This window comes from Anomalospiza imberbis, chromosome 7 (genome assembly GCF_031753505.1).
Source record: "Anomalospiza imberbis isolate Cuckoo-Finch-1a 21T00152 chromosome 7, ASM3175350v1, whole genome shotgun sequence".
Lineage (NCBI taxonomy): Eukaryota > Metazoa > Chordata > Aves > Passeriformes > Viduidae > Anomalospiza > Anomalospiza imberbis.
Genome location: NC_089687.1, coordinates 11659536 through 11676819, shown reverse-complemented (window position 1 = coordinate 11676819; position 17284 = coordinate 11659536). Strand labels below are relative to the sequence as shown.

The window sequence follows — 17284 nt, the reverse complement described above, 5'->3', positions numbered from 1 at the left end:
GGCACTGCCATCTGTCAGCAGCTGTTACTGAAAACCAAACACGGGGCAAGTGAGCAGTTCACAGCACTCTGCCTCCAGATGCAAACAAAAATCGAAAGAAATAGGAATAAAGTGTAGGGGAAAATAATGTTTTATCAAATCCCTAAACCCAAATTCTATGCTCAAATGTACATACACATTCAGCATTTCTGGAGAAGACAAGTACCAGTCACAGCTTGACCACTTCATTCCCTTCACAAGCAGGAGTGCTGAAGGTCCTGTACACTTGCAGATACTGTAGAAGTAAGAGATTTCTGTCTAGGTATGATTATTCTTCATATGTGGCCAACTGCTTTACCAGGTACCAGTTTACTCAGATAGAAAAAATATTTGAAGCCTCCCAAAATATGAGAGCCTGGTTCATCTGAAGCTTCCACCACTAGCCATCTTGAGCCATCTGAATTGCTCACTTTCATTACAGATCACCTTAATTTCAATTAGCAAGAATTATTATTTTGTCCAGACTGGAATTGAATGGCTCAGTTACACAACAGCTCTTTACTATTTGTACAGTTGTGGCAGCCTGCAGCAATCAGTGACCAGCAGCATCCTGTTTCACTGGATATAGTGCACATCCCATCAGCTCCCTAGATGCTGTCAAACACTGAATCCATGCTTAGAAGCCACAAGCCAGCCAGGGAAGCAAGCTTTGAACCATTAGCCTGCATATTAACCAGCACCCAGGGGCCTTTCAAGCCAGCTAAACTATGTCAGTTGAGCTAAAAAGATGAAATTACACTCACGCTGCCCCTCTGGTGAGAGTCTCTTGGCATGATTTAGTCTGAAGAGTCTGTGAAGGGATGAGAACAACTTTGCCTCCTGGCACTATGGAGGAAAGAACCCCTACATCTCTTACAGAATTAATGCACGTCCTATATGAATTTCTCTGTTCATGTCTTGTTTAGACTCAACAGTTAACAAGCATGGCTTCTTAACAACAAATGACTGAAAGGTCAACAAGCATCTTGCTAGAATTAAAAAACCCATAAATTAATCACACCACAAACTAAAGATTGTGGCAAAACACAGGAAATTTAACTTTCTAAATGAAAATTTCAAACTCAAAGCAATGACAACAAATCAGCCTTAGGCCTGTCCAAGTCCCACTCCTGCAACCACACCACCATGCTGGCAAATCATCTGGTTCTCTTTAGCAACCATCTGTGCTTGCCTTCACTTAAAGAAGAATTAGCAAACATAGGGACTGGCACATGTGAAGCACAGCATGTAGCAGACAACTACAGATTCACTTTTACTTTTGCTCAGAGATTGAAAGCATGTAAGATCAGGGTTTTCTAACTGGGAGGCAGAAATTTCAATAAAACCTTACATAAGGAAGTCCATAAGAAGTCAATGCTTCAATTAGCATAAACGCAAGCTGTCTGCCTTGCCTCTTTACCCATGCAAAGCTTCAAGGGTCCCCACTACACACTCCCTCCTCTTTACAACCTGGAGATTGAACTGATGAAGTCTTCACTGAAAAACAGAACCAAGAAGATGGGCTGGAGAACTTTCACTCCCTCTTTTTTAATAGTAATTTTGTGTTTAGTTTTTAAAAATTTGAAATAGGATCCTTCTAATTCATCTGGAAAGCCTCTTCCACCGACACAAAGAACTACTGATAATTCCTCCTTGGAATAGGGGTGGGTTTGTTGAGGTGATCTAGGTTAGTAATTTAGATTACATTTAAACCAGGCTTACTTTGCTTCCTTTTACAAATATTACAAGGAAAGAAGGTAAAAAAACCTTACTGAGATGAAGAAAATTAATTCAAACATCCTGAGTTATTTATTATATTCAAGAAATATTTAGGTTGTCTACATAGGGAAGAGAAATACAGAGCTCTGTCTGCAAAATAAAGCTTACCATTACAAGTTAAGTTTAAGAAGACTCCTAATAACAGTATTATGATGAATGACATGAAGATTAAATGGATCACCTACTAATTTGTAGCAAACTGGTCTTCACATACTAATTTGTAGCAAACTGCCCTTCACATAAACAATTAGAATACATCCACATTTAAATATCAAGTTTTAAATTCTTAATATTAAAATCAAAGAGCAATCTGCATCTTAATGCTTCACTGAAAATGCCCATGTGCAACTTGACAGTCACACTGATGACAGACCAATAAAACTAAAGTGAAGCATTATCACCCATTCTAGCATAACACCAAATCAGCAGAGGATCTGCATTAAGTAATACATGCTGCCATTTATAGAAGTGCCTCTGTTGTGGCTTGCAGCCTTTTCATGCTGACATCAGGTTGTGTTGTTAGCTGAGGTCACATTCTCTTCTGCCTTTAGCCCTGTTACCACTCTTGATAAACTGAAGAGCTGAATATCAGACACAATCTCAAATGACACTGACAAACCTTGCCTTCAGCTTACTGCCACACACAGCTAAAAAATACTGAGCAAAAAAAAAAAAAAACCACTGAATCAATTTGAAGATCTTCCATAACTACTGCATCCTACAGGAGGAAATAATGAAATAATGGCATAATTTAGGTTAAAGGGGACCTCTGAAGGTCAAGTAATTCAACCTTCTTTTGAAAGCAGGGCTGACAAAGTTGTATGGCTCAAGGCCACATCCAGACTCAATTTAAAAGCCTCCACAGATGAAAATCCTCTGAGCAACCTCTTCCAGTGCTTCACTCACTATCTTCAAAGTGAAGAAAAATATCAACTCATGGGAAAAAACCCCAAGCATAAGCCTGTCCTCTCAGTCCCTCAATAATGTGGACTACTGGAACTTGCATAAAACAAACTGAAAATCTCTTGATGAAAAACACCTTACTTCTAATTCAGAGGTTTTCTGGAATTAGTGGTCTATGCATTATAGGTAGAGGAAAGTCAAGATTCTAGCCCAAAATTTACAAGAAGAGCTGCTCATCACAGCTTTTTACTGGCATTTGTCCTGTGTGTAGTTTCACAGAAACCCGTGGCACACCAAGAGGGAGCAGAGATCACCTGCTTTCAAATACTGGTCAGATCATCGCTGGCCAAGGGTGCAGAGCACCATCAAACACAGCTCAGGTACATTCTCACCTCTAACTGGAACTATTTACCATTTCTAGGGCATGGTAAACACGGTGTTTCAGATGGCTCTGTGATCCAGCTTTCCTGGGAAGAAGCTGTCACTGGAGGCCCTGAAGGGAACATTCTGCTGCAGCTGATGGAGCGCCTGGCCCGGTCGATACAAAACAGACAGGACCTGGCACAGTCCAACTCTGTCACAAAGCTCCCAGGGCCCCAGTATTCTGCCACATCTCCCACACTTTCAGGCAGAGTGAACAGAGCTCCTTATAGTGTGCTGCTACAAACAAGAACTAGGACAAAAATAGGGACAAGACTGCTTTAGAGCCCATGATAATAAATAGGCTTCAGGGAGCGCAAAGAAGGGAAGCAGCAAGCACAGAGCACAACGTGCATACAAAGATCCAATACAGAGTCTTTGGAGAAACCCCACTGCAGTGAGACAAAATCCAGCACAACATCAAAAAGAAAAGAAAAAAAAAAAAAAAAGACATTTAAGAAAAGCACTAGAGACAAGTATGGAGCTTCTTAAGGGGGAGGGAGCAGAGAATAAGTTTCGGTGTGCTGGTGCATAAATATTTTGCCTGTGGAAGCTTGGGATCCGATCTTATTTAAGTCTCCAGTGAAAAGGAGCGTGACTGTCCCTCCACATCACAGAAGCTCCATGTGATTAGAACCCTCTGCAGATTCAGCTCCTGCTCAGCACAGAGCTCACACAGCAGGAGCATAAATCGGAGCTGAAGTGCACTGGCAGAGCTGCAGCAGGAAGAAGTGTGCCCAGCCCTGCCTCTCCAGGGCTGCCTCCAGGATTGCCCCTGATTCCAGCAGGAGCTGGGGGGAGTTCAGGGGAAGAAACATAAATGATGGAGAACAGAGTTCGAGCCATTCTTCATAAAGCAGCCCTAATTAGAAATGTCAGGCCTCATTATGAGCCAGCGCTCCACTAGACAGGAGTCCCAGTACTCAGCAGAGACGTATGTGGGAGACATGCATTTCTTAAAGATGAAACATCTTGTACACATCTTTCCTCTACCCACACCACAGCCAAAGGGAACAGCCTCACTACATGGGGGTGAAGGCAGCACCAATGCTGCCAACTGCATAAACACTAGCAGAAGCAGTGCCAACACTGTTTCATACCTAAAACGCCTATCTCCCCCTTCCCTCTGGAAGGCTAAGAGCAGTCATGCCTAGAATACTCATACCAAGGCTTTTTACAACATAGTCCACCAGAAATTTACATAGAGGCCTGTTCATGTCCCATGGAAATCATTAGAAATAGTCCAAGAGTATCAAAGGGAGCAGATCTGGAGTGAAAAAATAGTGTAAATTTCTCTCTTCTACCTCTGCATTCAAGCATTTGTCTACAAAGAAACCCAGATATGTCTCATATTCCTTTGACATCAGCATCTGCATCTCATACCAGAAACATCCATGTCAAGCATCTAAAGGATTTTGTTGTGCACTGACAAGCTCTGAGGGAAGGCAGGTTAGGTGTATCACAGGAAAGGGAACAGCTCAGGAAATGTGGTTGCTATAGGTTTTGCCATTCTTGAAAAAAGTGGTTCAGGTGACACTTCACAATGAATGAAGGTATTTCTCTTCCTCTGTAAGGCACTGCTTGTGATAAAATTCACCTGGCTTGATTCTGAAGGCCACCTGCAAAGCAGCAGCCATTAGCATCTTTCCTCATGAAGATTTGTCTGCAGTGAGATCCCCGCAGGCTACACGTGGGGTGTAAACCTAGCCAGGATTATTCAGGGCTGTCTGCAGCTTTGGGGCTTCAGGGGAATAAACAAAAAAAGAGACTCAAACTGCTTAGCACAATGCAACAAAAGGATTCTTTTGACAGAGCAGCAGGGCAGAATTAATTCCTTCAGCAGGCAGAAGAAACACAGTCATTATGCAGTATTTGCTGTCTTAATACTACAAAAATAGGATGCATTTACTTATTTTAGCTCAGTTTTGTTCTATTTCACATCACTATATCTCAGCTACAAACAAAATACTTCAGCCAAACATAACAGAGGAGGAAGGCAGTGTAATGCCTGACCAGGGCCAAGTACAGACAATGCCTTCCCTGTACTTCCCTCTGGAGTAACAAACCAGCACTTGTCCACTCCTGCATTTTGAAAAAAGCTGCTCTTCATGCCCCCCACTAACATGTGGCTGTAACAGCAGGTTTTGTTCTACCACTGCATGTTAAAACTGGATATACCATCTGTATTACTAAGTCTTCCTCAGAAATGGGCTCAGCAGTCTAATCTCATCCAGCCTAAGGTCAATGATCTGAAAATTAAAAGTAACTAGGTACAAGAAGACCTTCAAGCTTCCAAGCATTTGGTTTTTAGAAATCAACCAGGTGCTCTTCAGTCTAGATGCTTTAATAAAACCTCACAGTTACGGAAGCTGCAGCTACTGTGGTTACAACATACAAGGACAGGGATGTTATTTGTTGCTGGTAGGAGAAACACACATTTCGTGTACTTCTGTTGCCCATAAAAGCCTATCCTGTATTTCACCAATTACTGCAGTGACTGCTGTCCTCAGAGGCTGCTAATTACAGCAGCTAAACCCAGTCCTCCTGTTACACGCTCAACCTGAAAATACATCTCATCAAATAAATGAGAGCAGCAGCACAGAATTCATCAAAGTGCTCCACAAGAGGTGCAAGAAATTTCATCTCTTCCCCAAGCAGTCTTTGGCCACCACTGAGGCAGCTGATTAAGGACAGCAACTGAATTCTAACTGGGACAGTGATTCTATATAAAAATAGCCCGGAGCATTCATTTGAAAGTAGTTATTAGGAGACTACTCTCCAGCACCCAGCCAGCATACAGAAAGGGAAAAGAAAGACACCTACTCCTCCACTACTTTCTTGGAAACTGAACTGTTTGTGAGCCTCAGGCAAGGACTTCTATGCCAAGAACAATTTTTTAATTATTGTCATAGGAGCAGAAAGTTTGTGATACCTTCACTTGGGCTCACCGAAGTACTCTACTATGTACCCCCAACAAGTGTTGAAGTCAGTGAGTGTGAAACACAAACACAACCCAAATAAACTTCACAAATCTGCACAGTGTATAACTATGGGATACGTTTTACTCCCACCAGACTGCCCTTTAGTGTGCCAGTTTTCCTCTACAATATTTCAATAGCTCATATTCCCATCTCTCAGAGAATTACTGAGAATTAAAAGGCTGACTTAAAATCACTGCTGTGTTCACAGTGATCAATATATGTGTGCACAGGCATATGTATGAACCACCCTAATGATGAACTTGCCCCTGGAAGATTCTGTGTACCATAAACAAAGCTAAGCAATCAAATCCATAAGATTTAGTTAGTCCTTTAATGTAAAAATGTCACTGGAGTTAATATTGCTCCAGCTTTGACCGCAAGCTCTTTCTGACAGAACAACTACAAAGGAGAGCCAGCTGGGAAAACAGCACAGTTAGGTGCAGAGATTTTAAAAAAAAATGACCACTGCAAATTTAAGGCTTTGTTTTAGAGGTGAAACCAACCTCACACCAAAACATGTGAAAGAATTTGGAAGAAAAGATCACAGCGGAGGTATCAGCAAACTACTAAGCATTCCTGAGCTGTGATCACCTCCACAGCTGTACCAGATGTTACTGCAGTTTCCATGGGAAGGAAGGGTGTAGGATGTTTTTCATTCTAATTCTTCATGAACACTGGACTATAAATTCGTCCCTGCCATGTGTTCTAAGTTGCTTGTGTTCCCTGAGGCAACCACTGAGGTTGCTCAGATACACATGGTACTTCACCAATGGAGGAGAACAGGCCCTGCATGACGAAATTCATCTCCAGGTGTGCAGGACATTCATGCGTTTAACTTCCATCAGTAATAATGGAAAGGTGCACATTAATCTTTTACTCATGAAGCCCACATTAAACAGCAGCAACTCATCCTTTAACTGCCCACTCCTTCAGCCTGTATTTTATGCATGTCTGTTAGTGATGTTGGTAGTAAAGTGGTTCTGCTTAATTACACCAAAGCTTTGCCAAAAGAGCATTTGTGTGTTCATATAAAACCATCGGGCTTAGGGGAAGTGATGAAACAACCAGAGTAACTCTGGTCTTCTTTGCAAGGAAATCCTGGATCAATGTACTTTGGATTCAATCCAGAATTCACAATACACTAACAACATACCCACACACTTTTCTTCTGACATTTGTTACTACTACAGTTCAGACAACCCACAGTGACCCGGAGGTCAGACATTTCCCAACTGATAAGATCAGCTAGACCACTGCCCCAGGCCCTTCACTCCACCAGCTGATCTGTTAAAGCTGAGAAGTTCCCAGTATGATGAAATCATCACACTTCATTGACAACAACAAACACATGCTTGTTTTCTGCAATAACTAATGAAGTACATTAATTACTCAACATAATTCCAACTTTGGAAAAATCATGGATTATTTTCAACTCCTCTTTCGAGAGACAGGAGGAGCCAGAGTGCAAAGGTGTCTCTGCTGTAGATGGTGAGACTATCCACTGACAGGTGATGCAGTTCATGAGGAGGAGAAGATCCAGCCCAGACAGGTTTCTGTATTGATTTCCTGGCATTGGGAGGCATTTACTGATGGTGAACAAGGAACACCACATACATGTATCCACTGCTTCCTCTGAAAATACATGCAGTAATTGCCTTGGAAAACAATGTCCCCAAAGGATAAAATCAAGATCTGTCCATAGAAATGGCACATATTGTCGCATGCAGTATTCATTCCACAGCATTCAATTTGCCCAGGAGACTTCCACTGTTACAAAAAAAGCTGCCAATTAACTCACACCTTTAGACAGTAAATATCAATAAAAACCCAAGGTTTAAAGAATTTATATACCAGCTGACTCAGACTTCCTAAAAGTAGACTACATCTGCAGTACAGTAAGAATTTCAAAAAGACAACAGGTACACTGAATCAAGAGAAAAGGGGGAAGAAAGAAAATGCAGTTTTACAAAGATGGCTAACAGAAATCATCTCCTCTGAAAGCTCAAATGAAAAGCACAGACTTCTTACACACCAAAAATAAATACAATATATGCTTCCCTCCTGTAAATTATTTCTTCACAGGTGAATAGATACAAAGATCCTCTGCCTTTCCATTTCACCAAGTCCCAATCCAGCCTCACCGACTACCACAGACATCCTCTTACAGAAACGCAGTTAAAACACAAAAATACATGTTAAAAAAAGTGATATGTCTATTTGGCACATTCTTGGAACTGTGATTCAATGCTAATTCAGAAGTACTCATAACCAATTTAAATAATCTTCCCAACTGATACTGCAGAAGGAAACAGTTAGGAAATGGAAGTCTTAATGATCACTCACAAACAACATAGATCAGCAGGGTTTTTGAAAATTCATGTCCTTCACCTCTCTCAACCTGTTCTGGTCCCTTACATATGCACACATTCTCTTTCTTCACCCCATCACACAGACTATTTATCATATTTTATAGAATCTTAAACTGAGCTTGATGACACCAGGCTACAGATGCTTGCAGACTATTTTTTGAAGTTCCACTTTTACTGCAAGATTGCTTCAGTCTCTACACACCGTTAAAAAGAAATAGAGCAGTCGAATACTCAGACATTTCCAAATAAACACATCCATACTCAGACATTTACAAATAAACACAACCATCCCTGCGGCACATTCATTAGCACCTACCTTTCCCTGTAGTCATTATTCTCTGCAGTGCTGGGGAGCTGCTGAAGAAGGGCACTGTGCTGGGGAGCAGCCCCACAGTGCACGTCTCTCAGTACATGTTTCTCAGCAACTTAATCACCAGCAAACTCGCCAGCCTCCTACACCACTTTGCTGTGTGACCTAGCAGGCGATTGCCACCTCTCCTCCAAAATAAAAGCCTGTTCAGCATGCAGCTGAGCTCCATGTGCCCCCCTGTGCCTGCTTGCTCACACCCCTCCCCTTCTGCGTTTGAGAATTTCAGCAAGATGCTTATTTACAAAGCTGTCAGAAAGGGAGCAGAGCTCCTCTTGTCCATTTATACCTTCCACAAGGATGTACTATTAATTAATTAATGGTGTTCATTCAAATATGACTCAGACATTACTGCTCTCTCTCGGCCCACACAGGTGAAGAGGCATTTATTTGCTTTTTTTCATGCCCTAAAAATGCTGAGTCAATGAAACCAATCTTCTGTTTCATTTTGTATTTCAACTTGGAAAATGTATTAATAGAGAGCAAGCCATAATGGAAATTTAATTGCACCAGGAGGTATGAATGCATAAAAGCACAGTGCAGCATTTACTGGTTCAAAATATATCAAAATATCTTTTATCCGGGACAATCGTCGCTCCTTCCCGTCTGCAATTCGGCTGCTTGGATGTGTGTTGACAAACAAACAATATTGCACCCTCAGATGCATGGCCTCACTTGGCAAATATGGGTGATTTTCCTTCATATAATAAATATCAAAATAGCTTCCAATTACTCAGTTTTATTGCCAGCAAAACACAAGAATCTAAAATAGCTCCAGTTCTCAACTTCATAAACGGAATTCATTTAGTAAATAGCATACTTGTCTTGTACACCCTCCCAAGTATAAAAGTAGTTCTACTGAAAAGTAGCGTTACTCCCTCTTCATAGGTTTTCAGCAACTGAAATTATCATGTCTTTTCTTTCAGCACGGTTTTAATTAACTTGCTTACTCTTAGAACACACACTCATGCAGTCAGCTACCAAAATTGCATCCTCCCCTCACCTTACTCCATGAGCACCTGTGGGAGAGAGATCTCAGCTCCAGAATTCTGGCTTTAAGATTCTGCTTTGATTTCCTTCCAGTCCAAGACCACCACTACCATCTCCACTGTCCCTAAATCTTGCTCTTCTGAGTCAAAGTTCAACATCAACAAGAAAGTACAATGCCCTTCTTTGCCACAGGAAAACCACCACAATATCCCTTCATGCACAAATATAAACGCATCTCACAAAAATTATGTGACTTGCATAAAAAAATGAAGGTTTGCATCATATTAGGGTATCACGATGAAAAGCATAAAAAACACACCAAAACATTTTGGTTGCTAATAACGTTGGTTTGGGTGATTGATTCCTATCAGCCTGTATTTTTTCAGTAGATCATTTATTTTATTCTTAATCTTTACTAAAACTTGATTATGGAGTCTTCTGGAGTGCACATCTGATTCAAAGTCCACTCAAATCCATGGAAAATCTGTACAGTTTATGTAAAGGTCCTTACAGATAATACCAAGGAAACTCATATAGCATGAATTTCTTGGAGTCTCTGTCCAATAGCCTCTCTCTGTATCACATCCAACTAAAGATCATCACAGAATGCCACTCAAAGACAGCAGCTGACTAGCTGGCAATTACTGGCTCTTTCATGCTGATAATGTATTTGTCCCAGGGGAATAAGGCATCTGCATAATTAGCAAAAGCAGTTACACAGAAAATAATTAGCTTGCTGAAAGCCCAAAAGGGGAAAAACTATAATTTTTGCTTCAAGAGGCTGACTAATTATATGCCAAATAACAAAACAGAGATGCACTGAGAATCATCAAGAAATCCAGCATGGATTTTAGCTTCATATTCTAGCTATAAAGAGCTGCTGGTAGCCTAGCAACAAACAGTATACTTGGGCATGCCAAAACCTCCTCCGACTTAATGAAACACTTCAGATTACTATGCAAATCTCCCCCACCTCACTATGCATTTGATTCTTGTGTTACTAAATGATAAAAACAAAGCCTAGCCAAAAAAAAACATCAAACAGTTCAAGATAAACTCAAACAAGCACTAATGGACTACAGTATAGAAAGATAAGCCAAAACAAAACATGAATTATTTTCAGAGATTTGAAATTCACATTCTGATTAGAGTTGACTCATTAGCTTTCTTCTTTGGGTTAAGAAAATGTCCTATTATTTTAAACAACTTTTCTAGTAGGTCTGTCTAAGATTTCTGTTTGTGTCTTGGGAACCATTAGATATGAAACCTTTAACAAGTTAGAGCGACTCACTAATCTCCAAAGTACTCCTGATATACACAGAGCACTGCTGCAATTCCTTCCTTTTACCTGAATCCTCGGTGAACTGCTAGAGGAAACTGTTATCCCAAACAGTAGTCTCAGAGCCAAGAGACCAGTTTTAACTGTGTTCCACCATTCTAGAAGCCACAGCTGCTGTCCCAAATGCCCAGCACCACTGTGTTCTGCGCTAACAGAGGTTTGACAACCACTTTCAAGTCTCGTGATTAGCACAACTCTGGTGCTCAGTTATGAGTGACCTTCCTGCCAACAGCCTGCTCTTGGTTATCCACAAGACAAGCACATTCACATAGTCATCCATCCAACCACTCTGCCAGATTCAAAGGGTTAACCAAGACTGAGCTATTTCCACTATTTCCTGAGAAAGGCAAATCTTTTACATGTGCAATATCTATCACCATCCTCCCTGGTGACTCTGACAACTGCTGAAAGTGTCAAAGTGTCACCTTTGTTCAGAAAGTGTCAGGGACACAAGAAACCTGACAAATTTAGCTTGTCTCTCTCTCACAGGTCACAATAAACTTGTGACTGTGGGTGAAGATAAGCCTCCTTTAGCTGGCTTAGACAATCTCAAAAAGATAAACTGAAAGTTGCAGAGAGCTGTTGACACACAAGATAGGACGAGCATGTAACACTGTATTTGTGCTGTGCTTGGAGGGCAAGGAAGAAGCAACAAACAAGCCTATGGCACTAAGGGAAACTGAACCCTCCCCTCAAACACACACAAAAAATGTTAATAAGAAACGCTATCGTTACTAACTTCACAAAAGAGAAATATTTTAATTCTGTAGCTATAGACCTTTTCATTTCTAGGGAAGATGAAAAGGTTCTGGCAGAACAATAGGAGATCCTTTCTTTGCTCTCTTTGACCCTTAACACTCATCCACCCTCCCTTTCTCCCAGGCTACTTTTTTGTCTCAACGTTCATACAGGAGATTCTGCTGAGGAGAAATCCTACCACACACAGACTCCAGGGACTGCATCCTGCCACAGCACAAGCAAGAGCAGGGAGACATCAGATCAGGTTAACAGAGTGCAGAATACAGGAGTACTTCTGTTGGGAAGTACTGAAAGTCTGTCCATGGAGTCAGAAGATGGGGATCATAAAGTCTCAGGACCTCGAAGCACAAAAAGGGTAAATCTTTCACTAAAACAGTGACAAAGGGGTATAAAATAAAAAATACTTTTCAATGAAGCCTAAAAGTAGAAGATCTGATATACACCAATGCTTCAGATGTAGCAATACATCTCAGATCACAAGTCTGCCTCCTAGAAACACCAAACAACAGCGATCTACATAGTACAATGATGCATCACATTGCTTTTTCTTTTTTTCAAAGTTCATTCTATTCCACTGCTAGCAAGACAAAAAATCCACCTTAGTCTAGCCAAGTGGAAAGCAAGGAAGTTGAATCAGCAGTAAATCTGTTTCAGCTTGAGTAGGGGTTTCAGAGAAATCACCTGGAAGCTGGGAACCTAAACAAGTTTACTAAGGGATTAAATATTTACTTCCCCTCCCACCAGTTAAAAAAGAACAAGGGCATTTGTTTCTCAACTACACTTTTTTACCCCTGTAAGCCTCATCCACCTGGACATAAAAAATAGTCCCATATTATGCAAAAGCGTAATTTTAACCCATTCCATCACAGAGGAACCTGTAATAGGTCTTCATCATTCCCAAACATACAAGATAATACTTCAGGATTTTCAAATCAGTTAATTTTATTGTTTCTGCAGGGATGAAGTTTACTGTGCTGTAAAATGGTATAGCAAGAATGGTGCCCAGAAGTGAAAATGGTATTTTTTCCTATTTAAAAAAGAAAACACCTCTCTGCTCTCTTGACTTTGAAGAGCATGGTGGGAATGACTGGGACATCATCTCCCCTGCTCCTGGCTTTGCAGAGGGTGTGAGCTTGATAGGAACACACAGTGCTGAACTCAGATTCTTCATCTGCTCTACTCAACTGTCAGGAGAAAGATGCATTTCCTCACCGAGAATTTTCACAAAAAACTACTGTTAAACAATACCTATTAAATTTAGAATACCTGTTAAAATTACTTCCTAGCTCATAAGCTTAACTGTAAACACAGTAATAAACACTTCTTATTACAGTAAGCAAAATACTAGTCTCAAGACAAGGCAGACAGAACTAAGGGTCTTTGGCTATCAGTCCTAAACATACAGAAGATGCAAATTTAGTGTCCTGGTTTGGGACAGATTTGGAAGGAATCCCAGGACACTTAGGAACTGCAAAATACAAACAACATGAGCTTTAAACAGAACATTGCTGCATTATTGTGTACATCCTCTGTGCCTTTTAGGGCTTTAAACTGAAAAGGCAATTCTTCTCTGAAATCACTATTTAATTTACCTTATGAACAATTTACATGCACGTGGACTTGAGAACAGGAGATGCATTTCCCTAATGTAACTCAAGAGGAAAACAAGACAGTTATAGCACCACCTTCTCTTCTTGAAACTCAGGCTTCCTTCTGATACTACAAAAGGACAACAGACAAACTAAACATGCATTTTATTTGTCGCAAAGGACACTGTATATTTCTGAACAATCACCATACTTGCTTCCCCTAACAGAATGCTTGCTGTATATCTATTTGAATGCCTCACCAATTGAAAATTGCTAAAAGCACCAAACAGAGAGTACAAGTACTTCTACTCACCAACTGAAGTCTGGACCATGTTCCCAGATTTTTGGACCTCATCGAATTTTGTAAAAATTACATTCAACCTGTTTGAAAGTTAAAAAAATACACAATGAACAACTGAATTTAATTTTTAGGAATATTAGAATAATAAAATCACTAAGGTTGGAAAAGACCTCTAAGACCATCGAGTTCAACCTTTAACCCAGCACCACCGTGTTTACCACTAAACCATGTCCTCAAATGCCACATCCACATGGCTTTTGAACACTTCCAGGGATGGTGATTCCACCATCTCCCTGGGCAGCCAAATTCTAACATCTCATGATCTTATAGAAGAGATTTGGCTTCACTCAGGGAGCACAGTCAAAAATGTCAGCAGAAAATGTCAGTGCAAGGAAGTTATTTTAAAATTTAAAAAAAACAACATCAACACACAACAGCTGAAAGGAAAACCTGAGATATAATTGAAAATACTACATTTCTGAAGATGTGATATGGCTAATTATAGATGCACTTTCAGTTCATCATCACATTTTCTATCTTAACTATTTGCAGAAATACCACAAAACACACCCCTAAAAACCAACTTGATGCAACATTTGTCTTTGGCCCTGACACCTTCCCATTTATGTCACAGGTCTAGCAGAGCAGAAGACTCTTATCACATCTTATCATTCCTTCCCAGTGAGTTTATTACTTTTTGTTTAAGGTTTGGGTGGGAGTTTTTTTGGGGGAAGGAGGCAGGGGAGGGAAGCTGCTTTTTTTTCTTGAATAACATCTTAAAACTGATTATTTTGTTTGTGAGTTTTTGTTGTTTATGACAGCCTAAGTTGCAAAAACACAAGCTACTCTGACATGTCTCCTCTCTACATATGCAGAACATACAGGAAAAATATTAATTCCCTTAATCTTAAATCAGTTAACTAAACATCTGTAATCATTTTTGTGGTTTTCCAAAGATGCTGTGGCATACTTGGGCAAATGTACAGGATCTGCATTAAGTAAATCTGAGTGTTTATCAGATTAAAAAATAAAAATAAAAAACAAAACCATGATCCCTGGAAAAGGTTCAACCATGAGGTTCCTAAAGTCTTCTGAAGGAAGGAAGGGAATAAAAAGCAGCCCAAAAATAGTGAAGACCTAAGGACATTCTCAACTCACCGAGACTGGGGTAATCCTTTTTTACTGAGATCAGCCCTTACTCGTTCACCAACGTGTCTGTAAATTTCCACAAGGCTGTTTATTGCTGCATCTCGAACCTGGACATGAGACATGAGAGAAATCAATCATCTTTACAATTTAAATTAATGAATCTCTAATAAGTCCTACATTAGAGAACTAAATTTGTCTATTTCTCAGCAACAACAGCTGCTACTATACACATTACCCCACAGTTCATGAAGGAGCTTCCAACCCTGCCTTTCCCATGTTAACAGTATCAGTGGGTAATTGAATTGAAAAGGCGGTGAAGGTGTAAGATGAAAGGTTTCATGCAAAAGGAGCTGCTTGGCTGCCTCTGCCAAGCTCCTTCCATTGCATATAACAGGTACATTTACTAGATGAAAAAAGGATAGAGACACAGACCTTATATTACAGGGGTATTATAAAATAAACTGATTTTTAATGCTGTCTTATTAAAATCTTATATTTCTATGTTGATAGCAAAATAGGGAGGAAGGGAGGAGTAATCAATCACCTGAGTCACCATGAATTTTGCATATTTTCGAAACTGATTTGCAAGAAATTGCTGAGCAAATCTTTCCTTCCAGCCAACAGAAGAGACATAAATCTGATTAAAGTGTCACCTTTAGACACTAAAACCCTTCCTCCACTAGACACAGCAGGCAGAGAAGGTAAACAATCTGCTCTGCCTACAGAAACACTGACAGAGCTGTGCACTTCTTCTCAGAAGATGGCCCAGCAGCTACCCCCCCACACACCCCAGGACTAGACATGGAATATCCTGAGACACAAGCTAGAATTGCCTGTAGGTGGGAGTCAAAGGGCAGGCACACATACCCTGCATCCTAGCCAAAGAAAACCCTAACACTTGACTCACACCCACCTCAGCCCATTCTCCTGCTCCACAGCCTTCCTGCTCCGCAGGTCACTGCCAGCCTCCAAACCTCCACTCATGCCAGCCCTTACTCAGCACTTGCCTGTCCTCTCCTGCCCCTCAGCCCCACTGCTGCCAACGCTGCTGGGCACAGCAGTCTGTGGGGACTCTTTGGTGCCCCCAGGTTCTGGGCACACAGAGCCCAGCCCAGCCTGAGCACAGCAAGGATTGCGCTGTGTGTACAGTTAGCAGCGGCACAGCTGCAGGACTCTGGAAATCCCAAGGAGCAAGGCAGGGCGCCCCCACCATCATACTTGGTTTAGTCTACCACAGCAATAACAAAGCTTTAGTAATTTTATTTTTGAGAAAATTATCAGAGTTTAAGGAGTGTTGTTACACCAGATGCACATTGGGTTACTCAATCGCAACAGCTGAAAACAACAAAAGCACTATTTTTGAAAAGGGCTCTGATGGAACAGGTTCCACACCCACAACAAAAGAAAAAAAAAAAACTGGACTTGACCTGGAATTGTTTCTCGGTCCTCTCTCCAAGAGAGGGCAGCAGTGACCGAGCCCAGCATGTCTCCCAGCGCTCAGGAGGCACCAGCAGCACAGCAGCAGCTCCAGGGGAGCCAGGACCAGCCCCTGCCCCAGGGCAGGCACTGTTTCACCCAGAGCCACTGTCACAGCGATTTCTGTCTGACCAATTCAGGCACAGGCTTTCTGGGGATGAGGAACCAGACCCAGGAGAAAGGGAAAGAGATCAGCCTTGCTCCCCCCTGTAGTGGGATACAGGACAAGGAGCTCTGCCAGGCACAAGGAAGAGGCAGCACAGAGGAAAAATGTCTCAGTGCCCTCACCAGCTTTCCAATTCAGCTCACCTATGGCAGGACCAAGGCACCTGTGTGTTTAACAAGTCCAAGCCCTAAACCCAGGATTTCCTTGGAGGGTAACAGCTTGCTTAGTCGCAGCTCAGAACTAGAGAGGACCCTAAACATTAAATTTCTTGGAGTAATGGTTTTAGCATCCTGCACTGGCACAAGCAGCAAGGGAAGGCTGCTTCACTTTCAATCCTCCTCTTAGCAGGAGGAGACCCTGACAGCCACAGAAATATGGCCAACTCCCCAGAGCAAACATAAACCCATTCTCCAGCTGGACACCCCACACCTCCTTCCAGCTGAACACCCTCTCCAGACCTGGATCATAGATGTGTCAGCCATGCTGGCAGAATAATCAACAGCATTATTCAAAAACTGCTAGTACACATTACACAACGAGTTTGAACACTACTTCTCCACCTCCCTCTTCTCACTAACCCCACATACTTGCATCTAATCCCAAACAAGACAAAAAGCATTTAGGAGCAACAGATTTTATTCCACTTGTGTTTTCGGTTGGGTTGCATTGCTGATTAAA

The 17284-nt window shown here is 41.3% G+C and overlaps 1 protein-coding gene across 1 annotated transcript in view; it reads right to left on the bottom strand.

Moving 5' to 3' along the window:
- Nucleotides 1-17284, bottom strand: part of CLASP1 (cytoplasmic linker associated protein 1) — a 167592-nt gene that overhangs the window by 103547 nt on the left and 46761 nt on the right. Inside the window, exons 7-8 of the mRNA XM_068195417.1 lie at nucleotides 14974-15071; nucleotides 13828-13895 (exon numbers count right to left, since the gene is read on the bottom strand). Of these exons, the coding sequence (XP_068051518.1) occupies nucleotides 13828-13895; nucleotides 14974-15071 (166 nt within the window). The remainder of the gene's footprint in view (nucleotides 1-13827; nucleotides 13896-14973; nucleotides 15072-17284) is intronic.